Below are 21,427 nucleotides of genomic sequence, written 5' to 3' on the forward strand. Positions count from 1 at the left end.
GGGCCGCCCCCAGGTGGTGAAGGTAGGAAACAACATTTCCACTTAGTTGACCCTGAACACTGGGGCTCCACAAGGGTGCGTGCTCAGCCCACTCCTGTACTCCCTGTTCATCCACGACTGCATGGCCATGCACACCTCCAACTCAGTCGTCAAGTTTGCAGACGACACAACAGTCGTGGGCTTGATTACCAACAACGACAAGACAGCCTATAGGGAGGAGGTGAGGGCACTCTGAGTGTAGTGTCAGGAAAACAACCTCCCACTCAACGCCAACAAAACAAAAGAGATGATCGTGGACTTCACAAACAGCAGAGGCAACACCCCCCTATCCACATTGAAGGGACAGCACTGGAGAAGGTGGAAAGTTTTAAGTTCCTCTGCGTACACATCACAGACGCACTGAAATGGTCCACCCACACAGACAGTGTGGTGAAGAAATGTGGCTTGTCACCCAAAACCCTTACTAACTTTTACAGATGCACAATCGAGAGCATCCTGTCGGGCTGTATCACAGCATGGTACGGCAACTGCACCACCCTCAACCGCAAGGCTCTCCAGAGGGTGGTGCGGTCTGCACAACGCATCACCGGGGGAAAACTACCTGCCCTCCAAGGCACCTATAGCACCCGATGTCACAGGAAGGCCAAAAAGATCATCAAGGACAACAACCACCCGAGCCACTGCCTGTTCACACCGCTACCATCTAGGAGGCGAGGTCAGTACAGGTGCATCAAAGCTGGGACCGAGAGACTGAAGAACAGCTTCTATCTCAAGGCCATCAGGCTGCTCCACAGCAATCACTAACTCAGAGAGGCTGCTGCCTACATTGAGACCCAATCTCTAGCCCCTTTAACAAATGGATGACTAGTCACTTTAAACAATGCCACTTTAATAATGCCACTGTAATAATGTTTACATATCTTACATTACTCATATCAAATGTATATACTGTATTCTATGTCATCTATTGCACCGTGCCTATCCCGCTCGCTAATCGCTCATCCGTACATATTCTCATTCACCCCTTATAGATTTGTGAGTATTAGGTAGTTGTTGGGGAATTATTTGATTACTTGTTAGATATTACTGCACAGTCAGAATTATAAGCACAAACGTCTCGCTAAACTCGCATTAACATCTGCTAACCATGTGTATGTGACCAATAAAATTGGATTTGATTTGAAAAACAGTCCCAGACCACTATTCCTCCTCCACCAAACTTTAGTTGGCACTATGCATTTGGGCAGTTAGCGTTCTCCTGTCCTCCGTGAAACCCAGATCAGTCCCTCAGACTATCGAGAACAGACGGCTGAGCCGCTGTTGCTCCTAAACATTTCCACTTCAAAATATCAGCTATTACATTAACCGGGGAAGCTCTAGCAGGGCAGAAATTTGATGAAATCACTTGTTGGAAAGGTAGCCACGTTGAAAGTCACTGAGCTCTTCAGTAAGGTTATTCTACTGCCAATGTTGGACTATGGAGATTGCATGGTTGTGTGCTCGAATTTATACTCCTGTCAGGAACGGGTGTGGCAGAAATGGTCAAATCCACTTGTTTGAAGGGGTGTCCAAATAGTGTTGTATATACCGTGCCATCGAAATCTATTCAGACCCCTTGACATTTTCCACATTTTGCGACATTACAGCCTTATTCTAAAATTGATTAAATAAAGAACAATCCTCGGCAATCTCCACACAATACCACGTAGTGACAAAGCAAAAACTGTATTTTAGATGTTGCCAAATGTATTACAAATAAAAAACAGAAGCATCTTATTAACGTAAGTATTCAGACCCTTTGTTGTGAGACTTGAAATTGACCTCGGGGACATCCTATGATCATCCTTGAGATGTTTCCACAACTTGATTGGAGTCCACCTGTGGTAAATTAAATTGATGACATGATCAATTTGACATGATTTGGAAAGGCACACACCTGTCTATATAAGGTCCCACAGTTGACAGTGCATGTCAGAGCAAAAACCAAGCCATGAGGTCAAAGGAATTGTTCGTAGAGCACCGAGACAGGGTTGTGTTGAGGAACAGATCTGGGGAAGGGTACCAAAACATTTCTGCAGCATTGAAGTTCTCCAAGAACACATTGGCCTCTATCATTCTTAAATGGAAGATGTTTGGAACCACCAAGACTCTTCCTCGAGCTGGCCTCCCAGCCAAACTGAGAAATCGAGGTTAGAAGGGCCTTGGTCAGGGAGGTGACCAAGAACCCAATGCTAACTCTGACAAAGCTCTAGAGTTCCTCTGCAGAGATGCGAGAACCTTCCAGAAGGACAACCATCTCTGCAGCATTCCACCAATCAGGCCTTTATGTTAGTGGCCAGACAAAATCACTCCTCAGTAAAAGGCACATGACAGCCTGCTTGGAGTTTGCCAAAAGGCACCTAAAGACTCTCAGACCATGACAAACAAGATTATCTGATCTGATGAAACTAAAATTGAACTATTTGGCCTGAATGCCAAGCGTCACTTCTGGAGGAAACCTGGCACCATCCTTGCGGTGAAGCATGGTGGTGGCAGTATCATGCTGTGGGGATATTTTTCAGTGGCAGGGACTGGGTGACTCGTCAAGATTGAGGCATATTTGAAAGGAGAAAGGTTTAGAGAAATCCTTGATGAAAATTTGCTCCCGAGCGCTCGAGACCTCAGACTGGGGTGAAGGTTCACCTTCCAACAGGACAACAACTATAAGCACATAGCCAAGACAATGCAGGAGTGGCTTCAGGACTCAATTTCCTTGAGTGGCCCATCCAGAGCCCAAACTTGAACCTGATCTATCATCTTTGGAGACCAGAAATATGCTGTGCAGCAACACTTCCCATCCAACCTGACACAGCTTGAGAGGATCTGCAGAGGAGAATGTGAGAAATTCCCCCAATACGGGTGTGCCAAGCTTGTAGAGTCATACCCAAGAAGACTCAAGGCTGTAATTGCTGCCAAAGGTGCTTCAACAAAGCAATGCGTAAAGGGTCTGAATACTTAGGTAATTGCGATACGTTTTTTTTTTTTTTACATTGAATAAATGAGCAAAAAAATCAAAAATCCTGTTTTTGTTTTGTCATTATTGGGCATTGTGTGTAAACGGATGAGGGAAAAACACGAATCAATTTTAGGATAAGGCTGTACAGCAACAAAATGTGGGAAAAGACAAGGGGTCTGAATACTTTCCAAATGCAGTGTATAACCTATCAGTTTGTGTGCGTGTGTGCATAGCTTAAAAGAGGAACTTCCCTTGCAAGGCATTAAACATAGTGGAGGTGCTACACTGGCCATGTCTTAACCCCCCTCACTCTCTCCTTTCTTTCTCTCCCTCTCTCTGGCCGTTAAAGCAGTGGATATAGTGACTAATCCCATCTGGATCCTGATTGGTCAGAATGTGTATTGGTGATGGTCATCAATGCATGGAAAAGGTCGCTTGAAACGATACTGAAACCCATTGAAGGCACTAGGCTATTCATTCCATTATACAATCAAGCACACACACAGGTGCACCGACAAGAGTTATTTGTCCACATTAATGAATGGGAACCATATAAATATAATTGTATGGGGAAATCCCCTCACTCCATGGCAATTTGACTGCACTCTCATGGGTATCCACCCATGTATTTCTATGCTGGGAACATGACCGAGGTGTTGTCTTTCACACTGCGAGACCTTGGGAATATAAGGTTCTATCTGCGCAAAGTATAGTTCTGAGATATTGAGCATCAACGTTTTCACGTCCCAGGTCTCAGAACTGTATTTTTTTGTGAATTCTCGTTTCGTAACCCATTTTGAAATGGGCTCCCGAGTGCCGCAGCGGTCTAAGGCAGTGCAAGATGCGTTGATAAAGTCCCTGGTTCAAATCCATAGGAAAACTCAAGTCACGTGCAGACCCCCTCTTCAATCCCTGAAATGTAAATCTGGGTTCAACCTTAAGGTTCTTTTTTTTTAAGTTAATTTGGAAAAGTAAAGACATTTAATGATGAAATAAAGAGAATACCCTGCCTTCTTTCTAATCACATCAAATATATGAATTCATGTTCATCACACATTTGTTAAAGCGATAGTTACCGAAAATGACAAATAGATTATATCCTATGGATAAGTAGCAACATTGCTAAAGCTTAGCACTGGATTAGTAAACTGACACATTTTTCTGGTCTCTGTCACACAAAGACAGTAAACTACTTGCTCGTTAAACCTCCATGGAGGATTTGGTATTGATATACATAGGACAAGACAAAAAAGCAATGCCTCTCCCAAGGGCCTTAAACATGCTCTAAGGCACTTGTATTTATTAGTTTTTACCATAAAGAGCTTACGTTATGGCCATCCTTCTGAAAACGCGGTGAAAAACAATTTGAAGTAAAAAGAAAAAGAGGACCAAAACCTATTATACGAATTATCAAGGACATAAGGTTCTCTCTGCAAAATGTATAGCTTTGAGATCATTTGTATTTTTCCAAGTCCCAGATTTCATAACTGTTTTGTGAAGTCTTCCTCTTTCATGACTCAATAAGCATGTCGCCGAACCGTATAGCAGCAAGTTAAAAGGTATTTGCGCAGATAGAGCTTACAGGTTTGAAACATTTTTCATCGTAAATGTACCTTTTTTCTGTTGTTGACACATCGCACATGTAAAGGACCACATAAAGAGCAACTCGTTGCACATTTGTGGCCATTTTGAACCTTACCTCTTGCCATCCTAGCATTGGGTGACTACAGTGAAAGAAGCAGAGATTTCATAATCACATAGTGCTTCTCAATATGGCTCCCTATTTCCTATATATATATTTTGACCTGGGCCCAAAAATAGTGCACTATATAGGGAGCAGTCCATATGGTGCCATTAGGAAAACCCCTGACTACTGTATCCACTGATCTGTAAGGACGGTAGCCTAATCTAGCCTAGCCTAGTGTATCACCTACTGAGTAAGATGATGGCTTTATGAAAGTAAGATGAGGGCTTTATGAAAGAAAGATGCACACACAACCTATGTTTTGACTCGGGTCAACAATCCACCCACTTCAGATCCAAAGTTGTTTCTAGTCGGGTCAAGATGTTATTTTTGTTGTGCTGGAACAGCTTGACCTAATGTCTGTGCTATTTCTGGTGCTGTAACTGATCCTGGACAAGTGCAAAAAGCAGCAGTGAGATCCTTGAAAGAGCATTGATCCGGAAGCCAGTAATTTCTCCCAATGGCAATGTATCTGACTGCAGACACGATCTCAAGTGCAAGTTTCATGACTATACTCAAAATCAAATCAAATTGTATTGGTAATATGCACCGAATTACAGCAGGCGCAGACTTCACAGTGAAATGCTTAGTTACGAGCCCATTCCCAACAGTGCAGAGTTAAAAAGTAAGACAAATATTTGCTTTTTTATGTTTAGGGGTTAGAAAGCTTTAAAGATAGATTGTGGCTTCTATCAATGTAATTGTCTGCATAATTTTCAATCCCCCATATATTTTTGAGGTAAATAGACATACCAGTCAAAAGTTTAGACACACCTAGTCATTCAAGGGTTTTTCTTTATTTTTACTATTTTCTACATTGTAGAATAATAGTGAAGACATCAAAACGATGTAATAACACATATGTAATCATGTAGTAACCAAAAAGTGTTAAACAAATCAAAATATGTTTGCCTTGTTGACAGCTTTGCATTCTGTCAACCAGCTTCATGAGGTAGTCACTTGGAATGCTTTTCCAACAGCCTTGAAATAGTTCCCACATATGACGGCTGCTTTTCCTTCACTTTGCGGTCGAACTCATCCCAAACCATCTCAATTTGGTTGAGGTCAGGTGATTGTGGAGGTCAGGTCGTCTGATGCAGCACTCCATCACTCTCCTTCTTGGTCAAATAGCCCTTACAGACACTGGAGGTGTGTTTGGGTCATTGTCCTGTTGAAAAACAAATGATAGTCCCACTTAGCCCAAACCAGATGGGATGGTTTATCGCTGCAGAATGCTGTGTTAGCCATGCTGGTTACGTGTGCCTTGAATTCTAAATAAATCACTGACAGTGTCACCATCACCACCACACCTCATCCTCCATGCTTCACGGTGAGAACAACGTAGAGATCATCCGCTCACCTACTCTGTGTCTCACAAAGGCAGTGATTGGCAAATTTGGACTCATCAGACCAAAGGACAGATTTCCGCCGGTCTAATGTCCATTGCTTGTGTTTCTTGGCACAAGCAAGTCTCTTCTTATTATTGGTGTTCTTTAGTTGTGGTTTCTTCACAGTAATTCGACCATGAAGGCCTGATTCATGCAATCTCCTCTGAACAATTGATGTTGAGATGTGTCTGTTACTTGAACTCGGTGAAGCATTTATTTGAGCTACAATTAACTGAGGCTGGGAAATCTAATGAACTTATCCTCTGCAGCAGAGGTAACTCTGGGTCTTCCTTTCCTGTGGCGGTCCTCATGAGAGCCAGTTTCCTGATAGGGCTTGATGGTTTTTACCCCCCTTACCCCCCTTACTTTGTCACAACAGAACCTATTGGCTCAAACACATTAAGAAGGAAATACATTTTACAATGAACTTTTAACAAGGCACACCTGTTAATTGAAGTGCATTCCTCACTAATTTGCTTTTGAGAGAATGCCAAGAGCGTGCAAAGCTGTCATCAAGGCAAATGGTGGCTACTTTGAAGAATCTCAAATATATAGATATATATATTTAGATTTGTTTAACACTTTTCTGGTTACTACATGATTCCAATTGTAATATTTCACAGTTTTTATGTCTTAACTATTATTCTATATTGTAGAAAATAGTAAAATAAAGAAAAACCCTTTAATGAGTAGGTGTGTCCAAACTTTTGACTGGTACTGTAATATAAATATACACTACTCAAAAAATAAAGGGAATCAAACTGTCCACTTAGGAAGCAACACTGATTGACAATAAATTTCACATGCTGTTGTGCAAATGGAATAGACATCAGGTGGAAATTATAGGCAATTAGCAAGACACCCCCAATAAAGGAGTGATTCTGCAGGTGGTGACCACAGACCACTTCTCAGTTCCCATGCTTCCTGGCTGATGTTTTGGTCACTTTTGAATGCTGGCGGTGCTTTCACTCTAGTGGTAGCATGAGGCGGAGTCTACAACCCACACACGTGGCTCAGGTAGTGCAGCTCATCCAGGATGGCACATCAATGCGAGCTGTGGCAAGGTTTGCTGTGTCTGTCAGCGTAGTGTCCAGAGCATGGAGGCGCTACCAGGAGACAGGCCAGTACATCAGGAGACGTGGAGGAGGCTGTAGGAGGGCAACAACCCAGCAGCAGGACCGCTACCTCCGCCTTTGTGCAAGGAGGAGCACTGCCAGAGCCCTGCAAAATGACCTCCAGCAGGCCACAAATGTGCATGTGTCTGTTCAAACGGTCAGAAACAGACTCCATGAGGATGGTATGAGGGCCCGACGTCCACAGTTGGGGGTTGTGCTTACAGCCCAACACCGTGCAGGACGTTTGTCATTTGCCAGAGAACACCAAGATTGGCAAATTCGCCACTGGCGCCCTGTGCACTTCACAGATGAAAGCAGGTTCACACTGAGCACATGTGACAGACGTGACAGAGTCTGGAGACACCGTGGAGAACGTTCTGCTGCCTGCAACATCCTCCAGCATGACCGGTTTGGCGGTGGGTCAGTCATGGTGTGGAGTGGCACCACAGACTGTCCAGGAGTTGGCGAATGCTTTAGTCCAAGTCTGGGAGGAGATCCCTCAGGAGACCATCCGCCACCTCATCAGGAGCATGCCCAGGCATTGTAGGGAGGTCATACAGGCACGTGGAGGCCACTCACACTTCTGAGCCTAATTTTGACTTGTTTTAAGGACATTACATCAAAGTTGGATCAGCCTGTAGTGTGGTTTTCCACTTTAATTTTGAGTGTGACTCCAAATCCAGACCTCCATGGGTTGATAAATTTGATTTCCATCAATTTTGTGTGATTTTGTTGTCAGCACATTCAACTATGTAAAGAAAAAAGTATTCAATAAGAATATTTCATTCATTCAGATCTAGGATGTGTTATTTTAGTGTTCCCTTTATTTTTTTGAGCAGTGTATATATATATATATAATTTTAAACTCTACCACCCTTCCCCTAATTTGAGTAACCTATTGGAAAACAACACTTAGGCTTCTACTTCCAGCTTATACATACTATATACATTTTACGGACACAGAACATTTTACATTCGTTTTGTTTTGTTTTTAGTCCCATCGTTCAGCTACTCAGCTGTTTGATTTAAAATGTTAGGACCCAAAAATATATATATATAAAAAATTGACAAAATATTGAATTTACCCCCCCAAAAGCATTCATAAATGGTACATTCATAAATGGCAAAAAAGACAGTCAAAAAATAAATAAGGAAAAAGGTTTTGAAGTTTCTGTCCTATATCTTGCAGATATAAGAAAGCTCAGGAAATATGCGTTGAACAAAAATATAAACGCAACATATAAAGTGTCGGTCCCATGTTTCATGAGCTGAAATAAAACATCCAAGGAATTGTCCATACTCACAAAAAGCTTATTTCTCTCAAATGATGTGCAAAAATTTGTTTACATACCTGTTAGTGAACATTTATCCGTTGCCAAGATAATCCATCCACCTGACAGGTGTGGCATATCAAGAAGCTGATTAAACAGAATTATCATTACACAGGTGCATCTTGTGTTGGTGTCAGACTGTGTGCGCAACTGGTCAACTGGAGTCAGGTGCAGGAGAGCAGAGATGAATGAACAGGCACACTTTAATTGGCAGAAGCAAATCAGTCGGACGCAACAGCGTCACAGCACTCCAGCCAAAAGCAAAAGCGAATAGCGCACTGGTCACACAAAATAATGTACAACAATACAATACCACGGGTTCAAAACAATATCTGGAAAAAAACAGCCTGACGCGTCACACAATAAACGTAACGAACAATTAAACACACAGATATGGGGGAACAGAGGAAAATATACACATGATGAGGGGCTGTAAACCAGGTGTGCTGGAAAACAAGATAAAACAAATGGAAAATGGAAGGTGGAGCGGCGATGGCTCGAAAACCGGTGACGTTGACCGCCGAGCGCCGCCCGAACAAGGAGAGGAGCCAACTTCGGCGGGAGTCGTGACAGTTGGGGACAATTAAAGGCCACTCTGAAATGTGCAGTTTTGTCATACAACACAATGCCACAGATGAAGTTTTGAGGTAATGTACAATTGTCATGCTGACTGCAGGAATATCCACCAGAGCTGTTGCCAGATAACTGAATGTTAATTTCTCTACTTGTTTGAGAGAATTTGGCAGTATGTCCCAACCGCACATCATGTGTAACCACGCCAGCCCAGGACCTCCAAATCTGGCTTCTTCAACTGCAGGATCATCTGAGACCAGCCACCCAGACAGCTGATGAAACTTTGGATTTGCACAAACAAAGAATTTCTGCACAAGAACCCATCAGAAACCATCTTAGGTCTTCTGTGTGCTTGTTGTCCTCACTGGGGTCTTGACCTGACTGCAATTCGGCGTCGTAAGCGACTTCAGTGGGCAAATTGTCACCTTCGATGGCCACTGGCACGCTGGAGAAGTGTGCTCTTCATGGATGAATCACGGTATTAACTGTACCGGGCGAGATGTTTGCTGATGTCAACATCATGAACAGAGTGCCCGTGGTGGTTGTGGGGTTATGGTATAGGCAGGCATAAGCTTTGGACAATGAACACAATTGCATTTTATTGATGGCAATTTGAATGCACATAGATACCATGACGAGATCCTGAGGCCTATTCTCGTGCCATTCCTCCGCCGCCATCACCTCAAGTTTCAGTATGATAATGCATGGCCCCATGTAGCAAGGATCTGTACACAATTCCTAGAAACTGAAAATGTCCCACGTTCTTCAATGCCTGCACTCTCACCATATATGTCACCCATTGAGCATGTACGAGATGCTCTGGATCTACATGTACAACAGCATGATCCAGTTCCCGCTAATATCCAGCAACTTCACATAGTCATTGACGAGCAGTGGGACAACATTCCACAGACCACAATCAACAGCCTGATCAACTCTATGCAAAGGAGATGTGTTGCACTGCATGAGGCAATTGGTGGTCACTCCAGTTGATGACTGGTTTTCTGATCCACTCCCCTACCTTTTTTTTAAAAGGAGTTTACCACATCAGACACTGGCTTCATTAATAAGTGCATCAACAACAATGTCCCCACAGTGACCGTACATACATATCCCAACCAGAAGCCATGGATTACAGGAAACATCTGCACTGAGCTAAAGGCTAGAGCTGTCGCTTTCAAGAAGCAGGACACAAAATCCCGACATTTATAAGAAATCCCGCTACAACCTCTGATGAGCCATCAACCAGGCAAAGCCTCAATACAGGACTAAGATCAAATCCTACTATACTGGCTCTGACTCTTGTTGGATGTGGCAGGGCTTGCAAACAATCACAGATTACAATGGAAAACCCAACAACGATCTGCCCAGATGAGCTAGATGCCTTCTAAGCTCGCTTCGATGCAAGCAACACTAAACCATGCATGAGAGCACCAGGTGTTCTGGACAACTGTGCGATCACGCTCTCTGTAGCCTATGTGAGTAAGACCATTAAACAGGTTAACATTCACAAGGCCGCAGAGCCAGACGGATTAACAGGCCATTTGGTTTACCAAAAAGCTGCCTGGACTATCTGCATTGACCCTTTCTGCACTAACTTTTTTACTGTTGCTTAGTCACTTTATTCCTAGTTATAGACAGTATCTACCTCAATTAACACGTTCCCCTGCACATTGACTCAGTACTGGTATCCCATGTATATAGCCAAGTTATAACTAATTATTGTGTATTTATTATTACTTTTATTACTATGTGTTATTACTTGTCTATTATTTATTTATTTTCTTTCTCTCTGCATTGTCTACACCTGTTGTTACAAAGCATGTGATGAATACAATTGGTTCCATCTTCTCTATTGGTCAGGTACTTGCATCCAGCAAAACAGACCGGATCCAAAGGGCAGCTCACCATACTTAGAAGACACATACTATTGCTCTGAGTTTGAGGCCAGCAAGGTTTCCATCTGGCAGTTGCTTCGAATTGCTGCAAGGTTTTGCAGGACGTTTCTTGCAAACTCTTTACTGGGCAATGGTGTAGGGACTGGACAATAGAGGTTTGGCACAATCCACTCACAAGTCCTCCGGATCTTGTTGGCAGGTGCAATGTCTTTCTTTGGTGGCTTAATGTTCAATATTTGGACTGTATTAAGAGGTTTTGACTGCAGACCTGACATATGTGTGGGAACGTGCCATGTTTGAGGCAAGGACGATTTGCTCTCTGTTGGTGGAAAAGACGGGTAGCCCATTTTAATGTAATGCGCCACGGTGTACAGTAAACCGATGGCATGGTTGCACTGTCCCTGGCCCGCTTTCCAGTTCAACTTAGTTTCCATGATGAATGGACTTTCAGGAGAGAACTCTACCTGGAAACAAAGTAAAAACAGAGTTGGGTTAGACAAGACAACCTAATATTTATTTTAATACACCATAAGGGACACACAAATAAGAACATATAATGATATGGATTACCCATACAATTTTATAATGCATTAACGTATGCTATAACAAAGCAGAAACCAAAAGCAGAACAATGCAGAAAAGGCTACTTACCTGAAATTGAAAACAACGTGTTTGATTATTGAATAGATTTCAGGGTTTTCAGTAGTGATAGGTTTATAAAAAAATGTTTTTCATTGTAACTGGTAGGGCCAAAATGATTCAATTTGGGTCTACTAAATCTAATTGAAGATCCATAAACCATTTGCATTTCAGCAGCGTGTTTAGCAAGCAGATTTGAAATCGGGTTGGAACTGAAACAGGCTGAATATAAAGTTGGTGTCATTTTCAGCGACATTTTGAGCATGGCAGAATGGATATTGATGATTTAATATTGCATTTTTCTGGATTTAAATGAAAATGGGAATTGGGTAGGTTTTTACACACACGCAGTACCTTCTATATGTGGATTCCGTGGTTCATGGCATCCCAGCGCACGACTAGAATGCATACTACCACACTTTCTTAATTTGCAAGAAGAAATCGCCATACTCAATTGACACCCCCACTGACCTAACTGACCAGCAAACTATCTGAATTATGTAAAGCTCATTTTTTCGCACCTGCCTGACTCCTCCTGACTGTGAAACCATTGGACGAGTCAAGATGACAAGCACAACAACAACAACAGGGAACATTAACTACTTAGCTACAATGGTTGTAAGTAGCAATAGCTGAAAGTATTCTGTAATATTGTCAATGAAGTGATGTTAAAATATAAACGTTACACCTTTTTCAACCTACAACGTTACGGTAGCTATAGAAAGATAGCTAGCTACCGAGCTAGCAACAAACTGGCCGCAAAAACACGTACATACAATCTTACCTTGTACATCGTTAATGTAACCCTCGATCCAGTTACTGTAACCTTTTAGTTAGACTGCCTTGGGCAGTCTGTCTTCATCTGCCATTTATCAAAATAAGTCAATGTTATAGCCGGCAACAGTTGTAAACTATGTGCACGTGACATTAAAACTTCAAACTTGAAAAACTAGAAGTCCATACAATTGTTGTTATGACTTCCGGGGTTCCCGCCTAGGATTTCCCACCTCGCTTTTGTTTCAAAATGGCGGCTGCGTGACTAAAGCGTATGGCTTTAAGCTATTTTACCATCATAATATAAGAATACATGGCATTTAGCAGACACTTTTATCCAAAGCGACTTATAGTCATGTGTGTATACATTTGACATATTGTTGGTCCCAGGAATCAAACCCACTATCCTGGCATTGCAAGCACCATGCTCCACCTAACGGGCTACAAAGGACCACCATCAAATGGCCACAATAATTGAATGACACACTGTAGGCTCCTGTGAATCACCAATATTAGCTTTATGCTTTTTTCAAACACAAAATAATAAATAAATGGACTACCTTCAAATGAAAATAGCCACAATGGCGCTGCCCATGATGTCACAGATGCCATAATGGCACAGATACTATTTCTATGAGGTCTACAGACAGTTTTGTGGGAGGCCTGGTCGAAGCTGAAGATGGTGCTGAAATGGACAATGCCGCTTTGCAGTCACTGGTGGAAGGCTGATGTAACCTGATAGATGCTGTCCATGGTGCTGAAACAGTGATGTCCTTGGGAAAGCTGATGTATATTTATTCACAGTTTATACAGACATAGCTTTATCTAACCGTGTTCCTGAGGGTGTTTGTGAACAGATGAGGGTGTGTGAACAGATGAGTGAGTGAGTGTGTGTCTGTGTGTGTGTGAGAGAGTGCGTGGGTGGGTCGATGCCTGTGTGCATGTGCTCAAAAACCCCTGTGTTTGGTAATGTAAAAGAGTGGTGTATGGTTTGCGTCCCAGATGGAGAATGAGTGATTATGTTTTCTTCTTCGGTAAAGTTGTGTTCAGGTTACTCCAGGGTGGCATTCAGCACTGCATGAGAACTGACATGCCTCTCATACAGTATTTGTAGGGTAAGGAATAATATCTGCTTTATTCGTGGCATTTCTACCTGCAACATTTAGTGTTTTGCACACTCCTGAACATGACCAATATTATTGCACCAGTTGTTAATCACTTGCCTTTTTTCACTCTTTATTGATGCTCCTCGGATTGGAGCATGGCCATGCTGAAGCCATTGGAAAAAGTGACACTTAAATTCTGACCTTGGCTCTCAGCCAATAACACGGGCCATTCGGGTCGATATCATCATTATCGCTGTTTAGCATGCTCTAAGACTAATTTACACTACAACTCTAGGAAGCTTTGCCAGCTCTGATCCCCTGACCTTTACTATTGTGTGGGCCTAGATAGACTGATCCGTTGAACCACTAACTAAACAGTCTGATTACCAACAATGACGAGACAGCCCACAGGGAGGAGGTGAGGGCCCTGGCGGAGTGGTGCCAGGAAAATAACCTCTCCCTCAACGTCAACAAAGCGAAGGAGCTTATCTTGGACTTTACATACTGCTTTGCTAATTTAATATGTATATACTTTGTTCTACTGTATTTTAGTCAATGCCACTCCAACAATCCTCTTCCTAATAATTATATATTTTTTAATTCCATTCTTTTTTAATGAGATTTTTTAAAATGTCAACTTTATTCAACGAGGCAAGTCAGTTAAGAACAAATTCTTATTTACAATGACGGCCTACCCCGGCCAAACCCAGATGACGCTGGGCCGGTCGTGCGATGCCATATGGGACTGCCATATGGGACTCCTAACCACGGCTTGATGTGATACTTTTAGATGTTTGTGTATTGCTGTGAATTGTTAGATACTACTGCACTGTTTGAACTAGGAACACAAGCATTTCGCTACACACGCAATAACATAAATGTGTATGTGATTTCATTTTTTTGTTTTTAACAGTCAAACCCTGATAGGTACATTATGCATTTTTGTGTGAAGGTAGTGTCGTCTACTGGGAGAAAGGGAGATTGCACTGGGGGATGGGGGCCATCGATTTGTGTAAGGGCAGAGTCAATTGTACAGTACATTGGCAGTAGCACCACTATGAATGGTATTGTGTGGCTCAGTTATAGTGAATGGTACTTGTAACGCCAGGGTTGTGGGTTTGATTCCCACTGGGACTACCAATATGAAAATGTATGTACTAAGGTAAATGTCATACGTTATGGGGCTTGGCTGGGTATTAGAGAACCTTATCCTGAGGATGAATTAGGAGAAGACATTCCCCTCTGCTGGTTGTATATAGGTCATAGTAGCAAGAGTAGGAGTTTTATTTTAACCTTTTTTTTAACTAGGCAAGTCAATTGAGAACACATTTGTATTTACAATGAAGGCCTAGGTTGAAAATAACCGATTTTTACTTTGTCAGCTCAGGGATTTGATCCAGCGAGCTTTCGGTTACTGGCCCAATGTACTTGCTGCCTCAGGAGTGCTGAAGTACTGAAAGCTTTATGAATACAGGGCCAGTACAGGCCCAGGTGATTCCAAATACAATAGACTAAACAGTAATTAGTAGAGCCATTGAATTCAAAATCCTTTTCAAAATTCCAGTAACTTACCAAAAATGTCCCAGTTTTCCAGAAGTCCCGGCTGGAGGATTGCCATAGGCTACTTCCTGTTTATTTCCTCCCAACCAGGATTATGGGAAAATTACTGGAATTTTGCAATTCTATACCTTCTGCTATTCTTTTCATATTGTTTTCATATACTCCTTTTACGTATCAGGAAAGTATCAAAGTACTATAAGTATAAAAGGCAGGACATAAGTACAAGTACTGTAGTATGAGAGGAAACTTGCCTCAGCTAGGGCAGACTGCCACAAATCCTTATTCTCCTCGAGATACTTTAATTTAATCAAAGCATTCCTAATCACAACAAATATGATTTAGTCACATGTCATGGGTGGTTTACATTGACAAATGGTGATTGGCATCTGGTTGTATTTTATAGTCATGTATCTCTCACACATATCAACTTATAAGGCTGAATCACATCGAATGGGATTTTGCAAGATCTGTGAGAAATGGTTGAATCTCTGTTTCTGAATAATGCCTATAGTATTTTCTGGAAACAGGTGTACTGAAAAATCTCTCGTTTTGAAGATGGGATGGATGTTATTTACTAACATTCAGAGCCATACAGACCACTGAGACCTTTGCTATTGAACAGACTTCGCTTAGTCTTGATGTCAAAGTAATAGTTTGCTTATTTATGATGGCTAAAACTGAACTTCCCCTTTAAGTTGTTTGCATTTACATATGGCTTTCATTTGGTTTAACTAACATGCTCTATCTTCTACCTCTAAGGTTGCCTACAAACCGTGGCTGTGTGCACAGTATTTCCCCACCACACAGAGGCATTGTGGGAGGACAGTACCGTGTCTCCAGTACTGCTTGGAGGTTCAGCAGAGGTGTCCCTTCATACTGCCGGACAACGATGATCTCATCCATGGAGGAAGCCCCAGCTTCATATGTACAGGTGGGTGTGGTGGTGTGGACTGATCAATCAGTCAGTCAATCAATCAATCAATCAAGTGTGATTTGTAGCCACAGCTTATACAGGTGGGCGTATATCCACTCTAGGGCTATGCTGTTTAGCTGAGATGCGCCATAGATCTAGGATAGATTGGTTTGGGTAAATTAATTTTGCCATGTACTCAATTTAGGAATTTAGATGGAATTTGGATGGAATTGTATGTTGGAGGATATATGTAATAGTGCTCTTGTGCCCCTGATGATGCCTTGAATTATTACTTTTCAGTGGTATCGATAAAGTTGTATGGTTTTGAACTCTGGGAACATAGCCAATAATGAATTATAGTACTTGTCACTGGTGACATCTAGCTGCCACATAAGGCAGTGATAGTAAAATCAATGACACTTCCCTCTAAGTGTAAAGTGTATAGCTGAGATATCACTGTGATGGGGTACAGCTACAGGGTAGTATTTCAATACTCCACAAGGATCAGAGCAGAACCAGAATAACATGACCTACCCTGTCCTGATTTGATCTCAGTGGGGTGCTCTGTCATTTCTTCCCCCAGCCCTCAAAGTTTCCAGTATTTCAATACCGTAATTAGAATAGCCTTTGATTTTTTTTTAATTACTTGTGCATCAGCGATTAAATGGTAGGCTTTTGCCTTTTGAGATCCCTGTTTTTCTGCCGCTCATTTGATGTCTTCCTTTAGTGTGAACTGGCAGTTGCTTTGAAAAGAGATTACACAAGGCGTGACATCAAATCAAACCACATTTCATTGGTCTCATACACACGGTTAGCAGATGTTATTGCGAGTGTAGCGAAATGCTTGTTCTTCTAGTTTTGACTGTGCGGTAAAATCTAACAAGTAATCTAACAATTCCACAACAACTACCTAATACACACAAATCTAAGTAACGGATGGAATAAGAATACGTATATATATATATATATATATATATATGAATATACACATTTTGGGGTTCCTGAGTGGTGCAGTGGTCTAAGGCACTGCATTGCAGTGCAAGAAGCATCTCTACAGTGCCTGGTTCAAATCCAGGCTGCATCACACCCAGCTTTGATTGGGAGTCCCATAGGGTGGTACACAATTGGCCCAGTGTTGTCTGGGGTAGTCTGTCATTGTAGATATGACTTTGTTCTTAACTGACTTGCCTGGTTGAACAACTAAAAAAAATATATGGATGAGTGATTACTGAGTGCCATAGGCAAGATGAAACAGATGGGATGAGTAATGCAAGATATATGAACATTATTAAAGTGAGTAGTGATCTATTTATTAAAGTGGCCAATGATTTCAGGTCTGTATGTTGGCAGCAGCCTCTCTGTGTTAATGACGGCTGTTTAACAGTCTGATGGCCTTGAGATAGAAGCTATTTTTCAGTCTCTCGGTCCCTGCTGTGATGAACCTGTACTGACCTCGCCTTCTGGATGGTAAGCGGGGTGAACAGGCAGTGGCTCGGGTGGTTGTTGTCCTTGATGATCTTTTTGGCCTTCCAGTGACATCAGGTGCTGTAGGTGTTCTGGTGGGCAACGGTGTAGATTATATTTACTGTGCTGCAGTATGGGGTCGGTACTAAATGTGACTTTTTTTCATTTTGAGTTCAGTATAGGGTCATTATTGTTAGGTTATGATACAACATGATGACATAATGATACTGATAGTTGAGTCGTATGAAGACTATGGTTTAATCGTGCATACTGACTGGTATTTATGCTCTTATGCACATGGTAATATGTCTTTTTTTGGTGATACATTTCAACAAAACACTGCGTTAGCACACTGCTAGTAAGGCTGGAACTAGGCGGGGTCGTTTATTTAGCTTATTGTGGGTCATCTGAATGAATTAATACACTTTATTGGTATTGGGGAAATTTAGTTTGTCATCATCATCAGACAGAGGCATGGATGATACAGACACACAGGGATGCATGAGAGGGATGCACAGTGACATTTGCATTTATGGCTTATATCAGTGTTTACCCACTACTCTCTTCATCCCCCACAGGGCTACTGGGGAGCCATGGGCAGCCCAACAGCCAGGCAGAGTGCTGCGACGTCCGGTGGGACTCTAAACCGGACAACCGCTCCCGTGGGACACTGAAAAGGACTCCAACACCCTCCTGCCATCACCAACAGGGGGTGTCGACATCAATCACCTCGGCCGCCACACCCACCAGACTGTGCAGCAGCAGCGGCCGGCTGAAGCTGTGCCTGCTGGTCTTTGTTCTCCTGCACACTGTCGTCACCATCACCACCGCATCCCACAATTCCACTGGGGTAGTCGGTGTGGCGGCCATTTTCCCCCTGGAGGAAAGTTCCTCCAGTGAGGAATAATGGATAAAAATTGCAAAAAAACGTCAGGGTTTTATCTGGGTGAGTGAGTTGAAAAACCGGTTCTGACCAGTTCTGGCTGCTGCGTCTCTGTTCAGAGAGAACCCTGGAAGGTCCCTGGTATGTGCTGTCAAAGCCTCATTGGGCCACAGGAAGTGAGAGCAATTTACCAGGAGCAAAGGATGCTGGTAATTGTAGTCATGTGGAGAGGCGACGACATGGGCGGAACCAACACACCTCAGACCAAAGGATCAATATCATATCACCGTGTCAATCTAAACCTGAGTTCACCTTTTCTGTCTCTTGTTTCATCAGAATGTACAATATCATTTTCTCTCTCCTCCTTGTTCAGTTGTTTGTGGAGTTTATTGGAATGTGAATTGGTTTTCTTAGAACATATAAGAGGCAGAGAATATTGAAAAAGGTATCACCAACCTGTGTATTTCTATCCACCCCTCTCATCACCAGTAACCTTTAGCTTCTTTTGAGGTAACAGACAGTGGATATGCTAACAATATTCTTAACTCAAACACTCACAAACAGAAAGAGCAAACACGTATAGATCCCCGCCTGTCCTGGTGGGTACATTGAAAATATCAGTCATAACAGGGTACTCATGGCAGTACATATAACTCTAATCCAGAGCCAGTGAAGAGCAGGTGTAGTATGCCTTTTTGCACTATTTTGCCGACCTGAACCGTATTGTGCTCGCTTGGATTATTTTCTTTACACGGTTGCATGGTTCCAGCAAATATGCTGAATGTGTAACCAGGCCAGTGCAGTACAGTACAGTACAGCTCTGCTCATCTTAGCTTGGCTCAGTAGTGTGAATAGGGTAGCAGTGGAGGTCTTGTCACTTGGATTCAAAACTGTCCCACCAATTGGCTTCAGTGTACGTCGGAGTTCATATTATTTGAGCCAATACGTTTCTCTCTCATTATACTGTGTCCATGTGTTGGGCCCAAAGGGGACGTCAGATCAACAAAGCTCAATTTACCTCAAATCAAGTCATCTGTTGGCTTAGATAGACTCTGTTTTTCTAAAGCAGTACGTCCTAGAACTGTACGTCTGGCTTTTATATTTGACTCATATATTTCTCAATATAAGTCTCTGGTACGTCATACCAGTACATTACAGCCAGTTCTCTTCACACAGTGGGACAGGTGTCACAAGGGGAGACACAGGAACACATCGAAACAAAATATATCTCTTACTGAGTTGTTTTTACATGTGAAAGTGCTCGTCGAGTAGCATTGAAAAGATCAACCATACCCAGACCTGGGTTCAAATAGTATTTGTTCTCTTTGAAATATTTTAGCTGCACTCGATTGAGTTTGCCTGGCGCAATGTACCCAATGGGATTGTCCCAAAAGTATAAATGAAAACCCTGCCCATGTGGCATCTCCAGACAAGCTCAATCAAATGCTCAACACATTTGACAGAAAACGGACACAATTTGAACCCAGGATGGATCATACATACCCTCTCCTCTTTGTCTCTATTTGACCTTATTATCATCGTGACCAAGATATTTACCTTGTATCTTTACACAGAGCTAAGGCCTTAGCTAGTAGGCATTTGTGTAAGGAGAATTCAAGGGCTGGCTCTACATACTGTATTTACTTCCGTTGGTGTGACTGCTGCTAACTGGTACTCATTGATATGGCATGTAGGGGAAGACATCTGATAGGCTCCTTATGCTTTCACCTTTGACCTTGACATCCCTGTCTTATCCTTTCCATTCAACTGAGTAGTGCATATAATGGCAACTTTGTTTTTTCGACGCGTACATATAATCAGTACTGCCAGAATAACTCTGAAGTCAACCGTACTCAGGCATGAAGAAGTCAATCTGAGGATTAGGGTGAAGTTTCTTCAATACGCTGATCTTGGGTCAGTTTAGCATTTTACCCACTAATGGTTAGGTGTTAGAATTTGGGTAGGGAAACTGATCCTAAATCTTTATCTAGGGAAAACTTCACCCTGAAAGGCTATGTGCTTTAGCCTTTTCACATTATACTGTTTCCCCCTTAGGTTCTCGTAACAGTTGATTTTCTCACAGACACTCATCGAGGTGAGCTGTTCTTTGTAACCATCACTCAACAACATGACTTTATTGTTTCCCTCACGTTTACTTTATTCCCCCAAAAGACAGCAGCGGATGTAACCGCCTCTCTGTAGAAATAACCTTCAACAAACTCCCCCAAACATTCATGATCTGAATTTTGTGGATCTATGCAGATGTCCTACCCCTGTCTGGCCCCATATATACAGCACTCAAGTTGCACAACTGATGTACAACACATTTGGCACAATGGTTGTGATACAACGGATGTTTTTGTGATTCAACAGAGAGTTTGTCTGCACAATGGTTGAATGACATGTTATGCCAAATGCATTGTACTCCAGTTGAACAACTGGAGTGTTAACTGGTGTAAATATGTCCTAGAGAAGTGAGATATTCAAGATTTTTCAGTTTTTCTTTTTAGGGAAAGCTTCTTGTGTTTGTTTTTGGTTGCGTTTTTTGTTAATGGTCTCCCTTCAAACAAACGACAACCTTTAAAGGCTTTATAAGCATCTGCAGTATGTAGTGCTTATGAAGACTTTATGCATGCTTTATAAAGCCTTTTAATGTTGTACTTCGTTTGAAGTTGGACCTTGTTAAGAACTACAGCATTGTAAGTCAGATCAGTAGGAGAGAGGATTGGGAAAAGGTGTGATAGGTGTGTGCAAGGAAAATAATGAAGAAAAAGGTGGGAATTATGATGAAAATTGTAAAAAAAAAAAAAAAAAAAATGAACACAGATACCTTATTTATCTTACTATTGTCATATTATCATAAGATAGATGCTTTAGTTTGCAATTATCTTTTCTTTTTCTACAGAAGAGTTTGATGAAATAATTTATAATGCGTCTCGAAAGTCATCTTTTTTGAACGTAAGAGAAATGCAGAAACATTTATTAAAATTTTGTTCAAAATAAAATAAAAATGATGTTAAATATGATTGTTGTCTGCTTTCTTT

General features: G+C 42.0%; 1 protein-coding gene and 1 long non-coding RNA gene across 3 annotated transcripts in view; one reads left to right on the top strand and one right to left on the bottom strand.

Moving 5' to 3' along the window:
- Window positions 1-21,221, top strand: part of nalf1a (NALCN channel auxiliary factor 1a) — a 72,441-nt gene extending 51,220 nt beyond the window's left edge. The window contains exons 1-3 of one of the 2 annotated variants that reach the window (XM_035754919.2): window positions 12,175-12,301; window positions 15,883-16,054; window positions 18,079-21,221. In XM_035754919.2, the coding sequence (XP_035610812.1) occupies window positions 12,248-12,301; window positions 15,883-16,054; window positions 18,079-18,407 (555 nt within the window). In that variant the 5' untranslated portion in view covers window positions 12,175-12,247 and the 3' untranslated portion in view covers window positions 18,408-21,221. Of the gene's footprint in view, window positions 1-12,174; window positions 12,302-15,882; window positions 16,055-18,078 lie in introns of those variants that run through there. The other variant, XM_035754918.2, reaches the window with a different exon arrangement.
- Window positions 8,759-12,648, bottom strand: LOC127916647 (uncharacterized). Its single transcript, XR_008095422.1, has 2 exons — window positions 12,468-12,648; window positions 8,759-11,508 (listed from the first exon to the last, which is right to left on the bottom strand). It is a non-coding gene; the product is annotated as an uncharacterized LOC127916647 (long non-coding RNA).
- Window positions 21,222-21,427: the final 206 nt, after the last annotated feature.

Source organism: Oncorhynchus keta, chromosome 37 (genome assembly GCF_023373465.1).
Source record: "Oncorhynchus keta strain PuntledgeMale-10-30-2019 chromosome 37, Oket_V2, whole genome shotgun sequence".
Lineage (NCBI taxonomy): Eukaryota > Metazoa > Chordata > Actinopteri > Salmoniformes > Salmonidae > Oncorhynchus > Oncorhynchus keta.